The sequence below is a fragment of the Chiloscyllium punctatum genome, chromosome 25, assembly GCF_047496795.1.
Source record: "Chiloscyllium punctatum isolate Juve2018m chromosome 25, sChiPun1.3, whole genome shotgun sequence".
NCBI lineage: Eukaryota > Metazoa > Chordata > Chondrichthyes > Orectolobiformes > Hemiscylliidae > Chiloscyllium > Chiloscyllium punctatum.
The window spans coordinates 23,179,232-23,195,156 of record NC_092763.1 but is presented as its reverse complement, the minus strand read 5'-3'; the positions used below and the strand labels follow the sequence as shown (position 1 = coordinate 23,195,156).

Genomic DNA, 15,925 nt, shown 5'->3' with positions numbered 1-15,925 from the left:
TCAGGAAGTGCTCCCAAGATTACTGCCCCTGGGTCTTGCTTTTTAATTAGGTTCAAAGTCCCTGACCTCTCCTCCTTGTTCTTTCCAATGTCATTTGGTCTTCTCAGATGCCATGACAATTGCTTGCTTCTCTGCCTTTCCTGTTCAGATTCTGTTCAAGATTCTTCAAGATATCCAATGGCGATATAGGAACAACAAAATTAGGAACAGCAATTGACCATTCAACCTATAGGTATGCTGCATCATTTGATGAGATCATGGCTGATCCAGTGTTCATTTCAACTTCTCTTTCTTGAATGCACCTCCCTCACCTCAGTCCATAACCTGTGACTCCCTCATTGTCAAAATATATAATTCATTCTTCAATTAAATCAATTATACATACCCAACTCCCTCCCTCCCTCCTTCATTCATTCTTTCTTTCAATTGATGCTTTGGGAATTTCCAGCAGAACTGGTGAGGCAGCTCTTTATCTGCTTCCCTTTAACATCTAATGCAACTTGTCTAATTCCCTATGCCAACCCAACTGTTATGTCATTTGGCCCAATTGAACTGCATCCAGTTCTATACAAACGTGGTTAGTTTTCCTCATGCTTTTCCCCTATCTCTACAGATGGCAACAATATTGTACCTCTCGGAAAGACCAGACTAAGTACCTCCTTCCTGTCTCAACTGCATATCTTTGTCGCACTGTCTTCCTTTTGAATCTGTAAACATCTTCTGGATGTGACTCAACTCGGAGTAAATCATCCAGAAATCCCTCCATTATCGCACGAGGTGGTGTCACTATGTCAAGGTCTAGGTCAATGAAATGACTCAAAGCAATGCCAATATCAACATCTGGAAGAATCTCATTGTTCTCATGGTCCCCACACTATTTGCATAAAACATTTTGCCGTACAAACATGAATATTTTTAATGTAACATAAATAACTGTTTTCTCTTTTCCTCTGCTGTTAACTGAATCAGTTTTAATAGCAAATTAATATATTGATCATTTAGCAAATTATTTAATAATATTTATGTAATTAAAATGATAGCACGATTGTTTGATTTTAACACTTTCCTCTTTGTATAAAGTTTTAGTTACATGGAGTTTTGAGTATCTACACAGATAAATTAGAGCATGTGTAATAAATTAAAGAATTAGCTTAAATTCCTCAAGATCCATTGGTGCTCATTCCTCTACGATTTCTTCAAATTTTTATCTCCTTTCATTTACCTCTGTTACTAACTGGGTTTCAATTATATCAGTTCTGGCTCTTGCCACAGATCTGTGCTGTAGTGTTGTAGAAATTCAAGTTCCCCTCCCCTCACTATCTGTCCCCATCCAAACACCGCAACATCTTTTCCTATTCAAATGCAACTGCATCTTTCCCCATCCAGGGAGACTGTCCAGAGGAGCTGCAGTATATATATTTGAGGTGGCAAATGGCAACAGAGAAAAGATGACAATAAAATATATGTCCTATTGATAGGTGTAGTCTTCAATTGTGGAAGGGAGGTGGGAAAAGAGAAATGCACATAAGTTATGAAATTGATTTTGAAAAAAAGAATCATCATTGTTTTGGAGGGGGTTTTATGCACCCACCACCTCCAGTAATGGACATCATAGGACCACCATCAGTGCGCCAATGTCTGGTTGGGTCAGATCGATCAGTGTGATTGAACCAGTTTGATCCATTGGAAGATACTCAAGACCCTCCTAAAAGGGCACAAAGACTTTGGAGTATAAGAATTGCCGCAAACCCACACTTAGCGCAGTAACTCAAGTGGTAACTCAAGAATAATCACCAAAAGAGAGGACACATCTGAAATCATCAGAAGAAGACCAGACAACATCACCGTGTTCTAGTGTGGTGGTATTTGATCATCCAAAATTAAGTTAAAGCAGCAGATAGATTTGTAGTGTTTATTGGTAGTTCACAGTGTATTTGTTGTTCTAATACTAATTGAGTCAAATAAACAAATATTATAGTTTTACTACTATTAAGAATCAAATCACAGTTCGTTTGCAAGATATAATAATTCAAATACACTGTGTGGCAGAAGTAACACCTCCATGTGATTTCAGACCCACAGAAATGTGCTTGACTCTTAATTGCTCCTAGGCAATAACCAATGTCCTTGGAGCAATGCCCACATCACACAAATGAATCTTTTAAAAAAATGGTTAAAATGTCTAGTGCCAGAGGTCTGAGAGAGTCATTGTAATTCCTACATTGAAGAAGATGACTATCACACACACACACAGAATTAGAAACCACTGCTTGGTTTATACTTACACATTACTTTTCAGAGACAAGAAGTTGAAGCGTTTTGTCCAGTCCTCATCAGGACTAGGAAGCAAGAAACCAGATGCCCTTTTTTCATGCTGTATACATTATTCAGTTTTGTCTCCTTGCAACCTAGTCCTAATGATTGTATGAAAAAAGCATAAACTTTGCATCTCCTTTTAATCATGTTTAAATTATGAACCAATCAACTTAACATCGAGAGTGGGAAGTGTAGTGGAATCTCTCCTGACGAAGATGGGAGAACCTCTAAAACTGTGAAACATAATAATGAATAAACTGCATGGATTTCAGAAGAGAAAACATTGCTTGACCAACTATGTTAAATGTTTGAGGAGTTAACAGAGAGTTGACAGTGGTATTGCAGTTGATGTAATTTTTAAAGGATCTTTGATAATGCGCTGCATAATAGTTTAACAAAATAGAGTCAGACAATAGGCAGTCAGGAAGCGAAAAGGAAAATGGACTGTTCACCAGTTTCAAGATGGCAAGCACAAAGCATCAGGAAAAGGTAAGTGATTCAATGCAACAAGAAAATGGAGGTGGTGTTCAAGGGCCACAGATTCATGGGACAACACCACCTGCAAGTTCCCCTCCAAGCCACTCACCATCCTTCCCACTTGGAAATATATCATCATTCCTTTACTGTTGCTAGGTCAAAATCCTGGAACTCCCTCCCTAACAAGCATGTGGGTTTATCTCGGGCACAGGGACTGCAGCAGTTCAAGAAGGTGGCTCACTATCCCCTTCTAAAGGGCAACTAGGGATGAGAAATAAATGCTGGTCCAGCTAACAACACCCATGTCTCATGGGCGAATAAGAAAAAGAGATGCAGAATTAAATAAAGAAAATTGGTGTGAAACAAACCACTATGCTACATGACTGATTCCCAAACTATCAGTTTTACAATGGGGTATCCATTATTAAACAGCTCCAACTGCTTTGTGAATGAACGTATTCATAGGTTAGATTAGATTACTTACACTTTTTTTTAAGATTAGATTACTTACAGTGTGGAAACAGGCCCTTCGGCCCAACTAGTCCACACCAACCCACCGAAGCGCAACCCACCCAGACCGATTCCCCTATACCTAACACTATGGGCAATTTAGCATGGCCAACTCACCTGACCTGCACATCTTTGGATTGTGGGAGGAAACCAGAGCACCCGGAGGAAACCCATGCAGACACGGGGAGAATGTGCAAACTATCCCCCTGTCCCCCCTGTCTCCCCTGTCTCCCCGCCCCCCCAACCCCAGTCTGTCCCCTTGTCCAACTGCCCCATACAGTCTCACTGTACCCCTGTCCCCCTGCCCCAGATTGTCTCCCTGTCCCCCTGCCCCCAGACTGTCCCCCATCTCCCTGTCCCCCTGCCCCAGACTGTCTCCCTGTCTCCCCCTGCCCCAGACTGTCCCTCTGTCCTCCTGTTTCCCTGTCCCCCTGCCCCAGACTGTCTCCCTGTCACCTTGTCCCTCTGTTTCCCTGTCCCCCTGCCCCAGACTGTCTTCCTGTCCCCCTGTCTCCCTGTCCCAGACTGTCTCTCTATATCCCCCTGCCCCATACTGTCTCCCTCTCTCCGCGTGTCCCAGACCGTCTCTCTGTCCCCCTGTCCCAAACTGTCTCCCTGTCCCTCTGCCCAGACATCTTCCTTGTTCCTCTACTCCAGAGTTTCTCTGAATCTCACTACTCCAAAGCCTCTTCTTCCGTGTACTCTCCCTTTCCTGTAAGCAGGAGGGAAGTTGTTTCTCTTGAAAATTAAATGGAAAGTGAAGACACAGAGAGTTGCACAGTGACAGTCCGACTACCAATCAGCTGTTCTGACTGAATTGCCTCCTTTCACCTGATGGAATTTCTTCTGTGTCTCTGAATCATACCCAGTGTTACTATCCTGCAATAGCTCACATTACGTTTATTTTAAGTACAGATATTACTGTCACACAAGGGGAGCTCTATAGTGTTTTGTTTCTCTCACCTGGCGCAGGCTGTCACCTTCAGCCCCAGCAATTACGATCACAGCAATAACAGGGACCCATATGAAACAAAATGTCAACATAAGCCAGCCGAGTGTAACTGCCCAAGTAGGATACTCCAAAACTCCATATTCTGGTGGTCTAAATATTACTATCGACCAGATTAGGATTATCTATTGAAAAAAGGAATGAGGTGTTAATTGTGTGAAATACATGCAGCCTGATTAATGGTAGTTTATGGCACTAAAAGATGCGACATCCAATTACCATCAGCAATGTAGGTGTGACCACAATCCAGCACGCTCTCCACCACAGCCAGAAGCGCCAATTCCTTTCCCCAATCATCATCTCAATGTCCTTGATGAATCGGTTTATCCCTGGGAGCAACAAGGAAGCAGAGATACACCATCACTCGCTCTGCGCTGTCTTCAGGGCCCCTTGTTTCCGATTTTGAAATTCATTCTGTGTCGGTTACCATTGTTGAATAGTCCACATTGCAACTTCAAATTCTCAGTATTTTGGATGTAACTTCACACATTACGTACTCAATGCCAATTTACTTGCTTCTGCTAGTCTTAAATGCTTCAAGATTCCAAATCCTCGGACTCACACTTACCATAGACCCAGCTTAAGCCGATGATTTCCAGTAATGCAATCAGAAGTAGACCCCATCCAGAACAGAAGTGATCAATTAAATGTATCCAGTAAATCCCAGCCTAAAAAGATATTGAGATAATGGATGGTGAAAATGGTCCTTTGCAGAATGCTATACAATGGATAAACTCTGTTATACTTAATGCTAAGATAACCACACCTTCCATTCTCACCAATTTCCATTTCCTTTGAGTCAGTTGCTAACATTCAATGCAATACATCATTTAAGTAGAGTTACAATGGAAATGATGGCTACTGAACAATGCTGAAGGGCTATATATTTGTCTCACATAATACTTCCCATAGCCTCATTGTAAACATGTCTTCAACCAATGTTCCCATTGCCAATCCAGTTGGCTTGAAATAATTTCACAAACTAACTTATTATTTCCCCTATGCTTGCACATCCAATCACAGAAACAATTTCTAGGTATCAACAAACATTTCAGGAAGGCTCATTAACTCTTCCTTAATTCAAAGATATTTAGTAGCAATGGGTAAATCTATTTTGCTTTTAAGAGCCACTTGTATCTTCAGACTGATTTTCACCGCACTAAAATTACAAGTAGGTAAGATCACAGGAAGTCCTCACTTAATTGGTTAGAGGGGAACCTGCACTTTGAAGAGGGAGAACATGTTGCAAAACAGTCTGTCTGAGGCTCATAATCCCCTCCCAAGATTGCCTTCTCCTCACCTTACCCAAGAACTGAGATCCAGCTCTGGCAGGATCAAAATGGGAACTAGGCCGGGACATGTGACAATATTGATGCAAAACAGCAGTAACACTTTGCAAATGTAGCTCTCTAATTGAACAGTGATGTGAATGCAAAACAGTGTTGCAAGACACGATTTTAAGGGCATCCTGTATTATAAAAGTGTTAAAAATTGCTTGTAATTTTTATATCACCTCACCACAACCGCTGAAAGCAAATCAAACTCACGGCTATAATTTACTCCGAGATGCAGTGTACTCAAAGAACAGCCTGACACCAAAAAAACAGATTGGTTTTTATGCTTCACACATTTAATAATGTACTCATTATTCCCACCCCCTCCCCCCCACCCCTGCTCGAGTTTCATGCTGTTGAGAATTGATTGTGTTTTTCTGACATAGAACATGCTATGGTGACATTAAACTTTTTTTCAATCCTTTATGGGATGTATGCATCATTGGCAAGGGCAGCCTTGATTGCCCATCTCAAATGCCCTTTGAGTGTGTGGTGGTGAGTTGCTTTCTTGCGTCCTGCAGCCCATACAATGCAGGTACACCCACAGTGCTGTGAGGGAGGGAGCTTTGATAATCATTTTGTGTCAGTGTGATATGTGGCATGGGTGAAAACCAGAGGTGCTGGCGCATCTTGAGTCCTTGTCCTTCTCATTGGTAGAAGGTTGTGAGTTTGGAAAGTCCTGTTGAAACAAGCTTTGGTAAGTTGTTCAATGGATCTTGAATACTGGATACACTTTAGGTTAGTGATGGAGGGACCGACTCTTTAAGTTAGGGGATTGGGTGCTGATCAAGCGTCCTTAAGGGAGAGGCAATGGCTCAACAATATTATTGTTGGACTGTTAAACCAGAGATCCAAGCAATGTTCTGGGGACCCAGGTTCAAATCCTACCACAGCAGATGATGGAATTTGAATTTAATAAATATCGAAAATTAAGAGTCTAATGACAACATTGCCGCGTGTCAGAAAAACCCATCTGGTTCACTCCATGTCCTTTCGGGAAGGAAACTACCATCCTTATTCGAGCAATGTGGTTGATTCTTAACTGCCCTCTGTGTGATCAGGGAGGTCAATAAATGCTAACCTAGCCAGTGACACCCTCACCTATAAAGGAAGAGGCAGTGGAATAGAGAGGGTCACTTTGAGACCAGCACAGGCTAGCTAAGGGAATAATCAATCAGCGCTTCTCTTTAGTTTATTATTGAAACATAGATATTTGTTCCAAACTGGGAATTGGAAAATTAAGAATTGAATCAAGTTATTGTGATACTAAATTAATTAATAGGTTATAAGCTCAAATCAGTTATAACTGAGGCATTAATTGAGATCAATAGTTCAATCAGAGTGATACCCAGATTGTTAAAATAGCAATAGCAGTTTCCTTTTAAATTTTTGATGGGACTTGCTAACACGTGGGAGCTTCAGGATGCATGGGTATCGTAGGGGTATGTTGGAACTGTCTCTGACTACACCAGCTCAAGGTCAGGATTTGCAGGGTCCAGAGACAGCAGGGGTCACTGTGGAGCATCAAGAAGGATGAGAATTCCCTGGATAGCTGATTCCAGCAAGTGGTCATTCCCTGGCAGTGGAAGCTTAGGATAGCAGGTTGGTGGACACCCAAAACTGAAGGAAGTGGCAGCAAGTGCAGAAGTCTGCAGGGTGCCTGCTACTCCTAAACCAGTATTCAACATTGGAGCCTGTTGGGAGTGATGATATCCTGAAGTAATTCAGTCAAGAGCATTTATTAATCACCAAAAGGCAGCCAGTATATGAATGCAGTTGTTAAGGGACATTCCACAGTCAAGGGATAGATAGGCATTTCTGTACCTATCACTAAGATTCCCATGTGGTGCTTTGCTTCCATAGTGCCAGGACAAACATCAGCAACAATGAGAATGCAAAGTATTCTAGAGGAGGACGGAATTGATCCAGATGTTGGTGGTACTCATTGACATTCACAACATAGAGAGGGAAAGCTTCTATGGTCAGATTTTGAGGAGCTAGGAAGGAAGCTAAAAAGTGAGACTTTAATGATAACATTGTTAAGGGCCACACACTTAGTGAAAGTACAACTAGAAAGACAGCTAGGGTCAATGCTTATTTGGGAGTACATTGCTGGAAGGAAGGCTTGGGATTCTTGGGCACTGTGACCATATATTGGGATAGAAAGCATCTATTCAAAATGAACAGGTTGCGCTTGAACAGGCCTGGGACCATTACCCTCACAGGGAGTTACAAGTCTGGCTGGTGAGGATTTAAACAATATTGGCTGGGGTGGGCAGCGACATAATGAAGGAGAGAAAAGTAAACATAAAAATCAGCAAGAAGCTAGAGTGGCAGGAACTGAGAGGTGAGTAGTTTCATATTGAATGGGAGCAAAAAAAAACATAGTTTTAAGCTTTTAGTTAGGTTCTTAGGGGTCATGAGAGACACTGAACATATTGAAGGACGCTGAATATATTGAAGGAGATCAATTTTTAATCATAAGGGGATAAAGGGTGATGGGGAGCAGGCAGGAAAGTGGAGTTGAGTCTGAAATGAGATCAGCCATGATCATATAGAATACTGGAGCAGGCCTGAGGGGCTGAATGGCCTAATCTTGCTCCTAGTTCTTATGTTGTCCATTTTGGCTATCTCTCTTCTAAAGATTAAGCATCTTGAATTGTTTAGTTCCCAACCTTGATCACCTTGCAACAAAGAAAGGTTTTGCCTTCTCAAATCCGAATTAGGAGAAAGTGTCGCAGCTACTTAAATTTCAGTTGCAGAGTGGGGTTGGGGTAGTTGTCAGTGTCACTCAGGCCCAACATCCTAGGATACAGTATGGAGACAATGAGGCATGCGGGCTGCTAAATGCAGAGGTGGTCTGTGTGAAAAATTGCCCTTGGTGCTATAAGACCTTTGAGAAAAGTGAATAAAACATTAAAAAAACTGTCACCCCTCATGACTTCACGTAATCCTCATAGACCATCCATGCTAACGTAGGCCTCAACACAGATGTCATGGCTCTTAGGTACTTCATACCAATCTATGCCCCTCTATCTATCATTTGGCCCTATGCCCCATGCCAACTTAACACTAATCCAAGGCCCACGCACTATTGTTTGACTTCCCATTCTGATTCTCCCATATCCCACATGGACAAACCTTATTTGCCAAAGTAAAATAATATTTTAACTGTGTGCAGATTTAAAAATCTCACTGCATTCATTTTGTTTAAATTCATTCAAGTGGCTAAAGTCCTAAAAAAAATGCTTTTGAAGTCAGAGGTCCACATCAAAGACTTTATTACCACTTGGATATGTTAAACAAGCTGTGTACTGATAGGCACCCAGCTATGATAATGATAGGTAGTGGAATCAATAGTACAGATACCTTGGGCTTAGGTCAGCAAATTGTTTTTGTTTAAAACAAAACAGTCTTTTAATGTGAAGGGCAGGAGACATAAATCCCTCTCTGACTCTACCCAAAGAATACCCTCTCTCTCCAAACAGTCCTGCAGCTTTATCTATATTTTTTGACTGAAAGGCCTAAAATCCATGGATGCAATTTTGGACATCATCAATGAAATTTGGATTTGCTTGCAAAGCAATGGAAAGAAATATAGCTGCCTGTATAAACTGTGGATATGCAAACTGCAATCCATCGCTCCATGTTCGGGTGTGGGAATTCCAGAAACCGGGATCCATTTTTCCTATGGCAGGGAAGCCCTCCATAATCACATGAATCAATGAATCAAATTTACATGGATTTCATCCTGTGATGGGAGAGGGAATTTTACCACGAGCCGCATCAACCCTTTGCATAAAGTTAAATGCATTCAAAAGCAACACTTGCACGCAAATAAAACTCAAAATGCAGCAGAAGTTGGAAATCTGAAATGAAAAACAGGAAACTTGGAACTACTCAGCAGGTCAGGCATCTTCTGCAGAGAGAGGGATAGAGTTAACTTTTCAGTTTGATGACTTTTCAGCAGAACACCATTAACACATTATACTGACAAGTCAGAACATAGTGCAATCTGTTCTTCAGAACACAACAACCAGAATATGTAAATAAATCCTGTAATCCATTAAAGGGTTTCGTACCTGCGTTATGAGCAACATTCCAAGTAAATATAAGATCAAACAAACAATCACCGTCACATATAACCGTTTGTCTCGCAGAAATTTGGGAAACTCATCAAGAAGGCTTGTTATAATTGTCTCTAGTGAAAGAAAATGGAGTGATATCAATCAATAATTAACACATAGAAAACATAAGAAATCATCTTCCCCCATACACATCCCCTCCCTTCTGGTGCTTAAGACAACACAGCTTTGTGCTGACTCGGCTTGGCCTGAGATATTTCCTTCACTCTGCCAACACTGGCAGCGGTCTGGCAGAAGGAAACCTGAATGCTGTGGCTTCCCGGCAAGATAGCTGTCCACCTATGGCAGCCCATCTTCACCAGGAGTGAAACATTTAACAGACAGTGGAAAATGTGTACAATACTGGCAGACATTACTCCAGTTAACAAAGAGAAAGCTGGGGAAAATGTACATTACAGGAAATTCTCCCGACCTCACCTTCCAGAATCATAGAATCCCTGCAGAGTGGAAGCAAGCCATTCAGCCCATTGAGTCCACACTGACCCTTCGAAGTGCACCCCACTATCCTATTACTCTACATTTCCCATGGCTAACCCAACTAGCCTGCACATCCTGGGATACTATGGAAAATTCAGCATGGGCAATCCATCTAACCTGTACATTTTTGGACTGTGGGAGGAAAGTGGAGCACTCAGAGGAAATCCAGGGAGAATGTGCAAACTCCACAGAGATAGTTGCCCAAGAGTCCGTAATACTGAGAAGCAGCTGTACTAACCACACAGCCACCATGCTGCCCGCTAGGACTATTGTATTCACTTCTTTACTCAGTTTAGGCTTGTTCAGTTCATATGGTTCAGGTTGGAAACATGTTGTTTGTTTTGAGTTGTGTGGGAGGTGGGGATGCCTTGTTAGCAAGTGAACAGGACTTGGTCTTCCTGCCTGCCTTCAAATACATGGGCTTAAAATGATGGTTTAGAGAACAAGATAAGGTTGAAGAGGTTGAAAATTGTGCACCAGTTGTGGAATGGTGCACATAGAGCGAGTTGGCAGGGTGGACTTATCTAGAATTGAATATAAAGCTAAAGGAAACGATAGAAAGTGGGCAGGACAAGCCAAAAAGGAATGTAAGGGGAAGCATAACTATTTAAAATTAATATACACCAAGAACTCATGTAGGTCGGCGCCAATGGGACTGATTGGCAATTACCTGTGCAATAACCAGCCTTGGCAATTTTTCAAATAACCTGTGACTTACAAATAAGGGAGGATGGAGGCTAAAGACTGAAATGAAACAAACCTGATTTCTCGGGTGAAAGTAACAACTCACAGCCTCACCCACCTTTAACGATGTAACACATCTGAAGTTTTCAGCCAAATATTGACAAGGAGCTGAATGGAGGCATTTGGACAAGTAGGTGTGGGTTTTAAAAAGCGTTAAAGTAGGGTGGTTTTCTGGAATATAATTTGAGAATGGTTAAAGGACTGAAGAAGCCATCATTTTCTCGTTGGCTTGCAACAAGACCAGTTAATCCCCTTTAACCTCCACTCTCACCACTCCCACTTTGCCTTGTAGTCTTGCGTTGTTATTTTTCTTGATGTAATTTTCTAATTCCTTTATGAATGCCATGATTGACTCTGCTTCCACCACCCTGTCAGGTTTCATCACACCTCTTTACATCCCAACCACTGTCTAAAAAAGAAGGTCCTTTTGAGGTTCATGTTAAATCATTGGCTTGTTCTACCAATGGGAATAATTTCTCTCCATCAACTCCGTCGAGTCACCTGATGATTTTGAACACTTCTGTCAAAACTCTTCTCAACCTTCTCTTCTCCAAGGTCAACAGTCCTAGTTTCTCCTATCTCTCCAATCAAACAAGGAAGATCCTTAGGTTGATGTCTAGATGACTGAAAGCATCACTGGCAATGGACAAAAGGTGGCATGGTGTCTTCAACCTGGGTGGGCAGTACATCCTGGTGACCAGATGGAGCCCATTGTCTACCATGAGCTGTGATCCTTGCCATCACTCTCCAATCTGTATTGCTACCTGCAACAGGACAATGCTGGGACATTGCCTGGAGTGAACATAATCAGAGTCAGTATGGTGAGCAAATGCATGGTATCCATGTCTGCTGGAGGTTAGCACATAGGAGGGGAAAATACATGAAGCGTGCATTGGTAAACCACATCTGAGATCACTTTCTCACCCAGTTATCCTGCATGAAGTGGAAACATGCTTCGCTGTTAAGTGCTATCTTGATGAACAGTATCAGTTTATGGTGTGATATTCGACAGATAGCTACATTACATAGGGCAGCACAATGGCTCAGTGAGTACCACTGCTGCCTCACAGCACCAGGGTCCCAGGTTCGATTCCAGCCTCGGGTGACTGTCTGTGTGGAGTTTGCACATCCTCCCTGTGTCTGCGTGGGTGTCCTCCGGGTGCTCCAGTTTCCTCTCTCAGTCCAACGATGTGCAGGTCAGGTGAATTGGCCACACTAAATTACACCGTAGTATTAGTGTAAGGCGGGAAATGGTACTGGGTGGGTTACTCTTTGGAGACTGGTTGGGCCGAAGGGCCAGTTTCCACACTGTAAGGAATCTAATTACATCTGAGGCAAAAATAGAAATTACTGGAAAAGCTGCACAGGTCTGGCAGAAATCATAGTTAACATTTCGGGGTGAGTGGCCCTTCCAGTTCTGAGAAAGCTTTGAGCTCCCTGAGTGCTTTTTTTAAAAATTAGTTCGAAGAAGCATGAGTGGGTGGAGAATCACACAGACCCAGGCTTTTAGTGTTTCTTTCAGTTGAAGTTGGAATTTGAAGCTGATGGATACAGCTGTCTCTCTGCTGCAGCAAAATGAAACTTGAGTTCTCTCTCTGCTGCGAGATTATCTCTTTGTCCTGCACTAGAGTAGGTTTATATAATGTTTAGCTCCACTGAACTAAACACTTGAAGAACTAATAACAATCTGGTTAGCTCCTCCCAGGAATGAGGAAAATCTGCTGAATCTAGCACTGCCAAGTGTGTGTTTATAAACTGCTGCTATATTCAAACAGTTGATGATTAGTAGTTAATTTCTACATAGATTTTAGTTAGGTATTTCAATAGTTAAAGTTCTTTTCTTGTTTGTATTTTTGCTATTTGTAAAGAATAAAGGGAGCCTTGCTTAAAGCTGAGTAGTTTGACCAGTCGAATCACATCTGATATAAAGAGCCTTACATTTGCTTTCAAATAAGATTAAAGGTGGGATCTAGGTTATCTCCTTGAATATTTTGAGATGGTTTAGTCTGGTCCATAACGCATTAAGGGAGGTGACAGCATAGTGACATTATTACTGGACTGACAATCCAAAAACTCAGGTAATGTTCTGGGTTTGAACCCTGCTACGGCAGAGGGTGGAATTTCAATTCAATAAAAACCTGGAATTAGGAATCTAATGATAACCATGAATCCACTGCCAGTTGTTGGAAAAATCCATCTAGTTCACTAATGTTCTTTAGAGAATGAAACTGCCATTTTTACTTGGTCTAGCCTACATATGACTCCAACATCTATGTTATGCATCAAGATCTGGGCAATGTCCAGGATTGGGTTGATAAATAGCAAGTAACATTTGCACCACGTAAGTGCTAGATAATAACCATGTCCAATAAGAAAGATTGTCGCCCCTTGAGATTAACATTGCTGAAGCCCTCACTATCAACACCTTGGTGCTTACCATTTACCAGAAACTGTATGGAAGTAGGCATACAAATATAGTGGCTACAAGAGCAAGTCAGATATTAGGAGTCCTGTAACGAGTAATTCAACTCCTGACTCCCAAAGTCTGTCTACGATCTATGAGACACAAGTCAGGTGCGTGATGGAACATTCCTCATATTCCTGGATAAGTGTAGCTCCAACAGCACTTAAAAAGTGCAACATTATAATGCCCTCTGGGCAATTAGGGATGGGTAGTAAATGCTGACCTAGCCAGTGACGCCCACATCCCATGGATGAATAAAAATATAACATGATTGCCTCTTATGAGACATCAAGCTGGACTTGAGAGTAGGTTTATATAATGTTTAGCTACACTGAACTAAATGCTAGAAGAACTAATAACAATCTGGTTAGCTCCTCCCAGGAACAGGTCTTTATATCCTGATGGGAGGAGCTTTACTTGTGATGTCACTTAACCTTGTACTAAATGTCTTATACATTATTTATCACTAAATGATTAGGGATATATTTCAAAATCAAAATAGTGTGTGGCTCACTATCTGTAGGATATGGTGTTCCCAAGCATTGGCTTCCCTTTGTCCTTCTAAGTGGTAGGGGTCACAAGTTTGAAAGGTACTATCAAAAGATCCTTAGTAAACTATTGCAGTGAATCCTGGAGATGGTGCACATTGCTGTCACTGTGCACATGAGCATTGAAGGTGATGGATACAGTATGACGCAAGCAGCGACACTATCCAGTATAATGTTGCACTTTTTAAGTACTGTTGGACTACATTCATCCAGGAAAATGAGGAATATTCCATCACGCAACTGACTTGTGCCTCAGATGGTAGACACACTTTCGGAGTCAGGAGTTGAATTATTCACTACAGGACCCTAACATCTGACTTGCTCTTGTAGTCACTATATTTGGATGCCTAGTTTCGTTCAGTTTCTGGTAAATGGTAAGCACCAAGGTGTTGATAGTGAGGGCTTCAGCAATGTTAATCTCAAGGGGCGACAATCTTTCTTACTGGACGTGATTATTATCTGGCACTTACATGGTGCAAATGTTATTTACTATTTGTCAACCCAATCGTGGACATTGTCCAGATCTTGATGCATTTGTACATGGACTGCTTCAGTATCTGAGGATTTACAAATGATGTTGAATGTCGTGGAATCATTAGCAAACATCTCCAACATACACAAATATCTTCCTTTGAGCCAGGTCTAACTCCAACCAGCAGAGAATATGCCCCTTAATTCACATTAAATCCAGTTTTGCTTCTGATGCCACATTTGGTTAAATGTGGCCTTTATGCTCTGGTCAGTTGTTCTCACCTCAGCTCTGTGATGTTCAGCTCTTTTGTCTATATTTGACCTAAAACTGTAATGAGGGTCAGGAGCAGAGCAGGCTTAGCAAGTCCCATGCTGAACATCAATGAGCAGGGTGTTGCTGAGCAAGAACTGCTTGATATCAAGATCATCAACCCTTTCCGTCGCTATGCTAATGACTGACAGTGACTGATAAAGTGGTAAATAGATTCAGTTTGATTTGGGTTCAATGGACAGGATATACCTGGGCAATGTTTGATATTGTCAGCTATTGTTAGAAGGAAGAAAATCTAAATCAGAGCGCTAGGGCAACATCACAGCAGAGTAAGGCAATACTTCTAACCAGCCTGTTTTAACATCCAACCTCATCTGAAGCTGGTTTTGTACTTATACTGGAACAGTTTGACTCGGGGCACAGCTACTTCTGTAGGATAAGTCTTCAGTACACAACATAATGCATTGAAGTATTTACCCATTAGAAAAAGTGCAATTATACTTCCAAAACTGAAGAAAACTCTGGATTCAAGTTTGAGTATTGGGACTTACAGTGATTTCAATGTCCAGTGCACTTTCAAATTAGAACTGAAAAATTCAATAGTTCTCCCTTAGTGAACAAAAAATCAACTGTATTGTTTAATTCAACATCTAGCATAGCTTAAGAAAAAACATTTTTGCAGTTGCTATAGTCTCCATTATTCGTATTTCTAATGGTTGGCTTTGCTAACTGAGACATTGTCAATGTGTGGCTCAGTTTCAAAGGCACTAAAGAAGTTTATTTTAGCAGGGGAGTTGTTCATAAATCGATTGCCAGTTTTTGGAGGTTGGATCAGAGTGGTGCTGGAAAAGCACAGCAGGTCAGGCAGCATCCAAGCAGCAGGAAAATTGACATTTCGGGCAAAAGCATCAGGAAGGCATCAGGAAACTGATGAAGGGCTTTTGCCTGAAATGCCGATTTTCCTGCTCCTCGGATGCTGCCTGACCTGCTGTGCTTTTCCAGCATCACTCTGATCTAAACTCTGGTTTCTAGCATCTGCAGTCCTCACTTTTGCTCAGTTTTAGGAGGTTAGCAAAGGATAATCTCTCTTTAAAATGTTTTCTGTATATAGTTTTGATTGACCACTTAAGGGAATTAATATTAAATGTTTTTTTTTCAC

The 15,925-nt window shown here is 41.5% G+C and overlaps 1 protein-coding gene across 1 annotated transcript in view; it reads right to left on the bottom strand.

The window, feature by feature from the left end:
* Positions 1 to 15,925, bottom strand: part of LOC140495623 (sodium- and chloride-dependent neutral and basic amino acid transporter B(0+)-like) — an 83,537-nt gene that overhangs the window by 9,472 nt on the left and 58,140 nt on the right. The window contains exons 11-14 of the mRNA XM_072594621.1: positions 9,729 to 9,847; positions 4,881 to 4,980; positions 4,532 to 4,641; positions 4,267 to 4,437 (exon numbers count right to left, since the gene is read on the bottom strand). Of these exons, the coding sequence (XP_072450722.1) occupies positions 4,267 to 4,437; positions 4,532 to 4,641; positions 4,881 to 4,980; positions 9,729 to 9,847 (500 nt within the window). The remainder of the gene's footprint in view (positions 1 to 4,266; positions 4,438 to 4,531; positions 4,642 to 4,880; positions 4,981 to 9,728; positions 9,848 to 15,925) is intronic.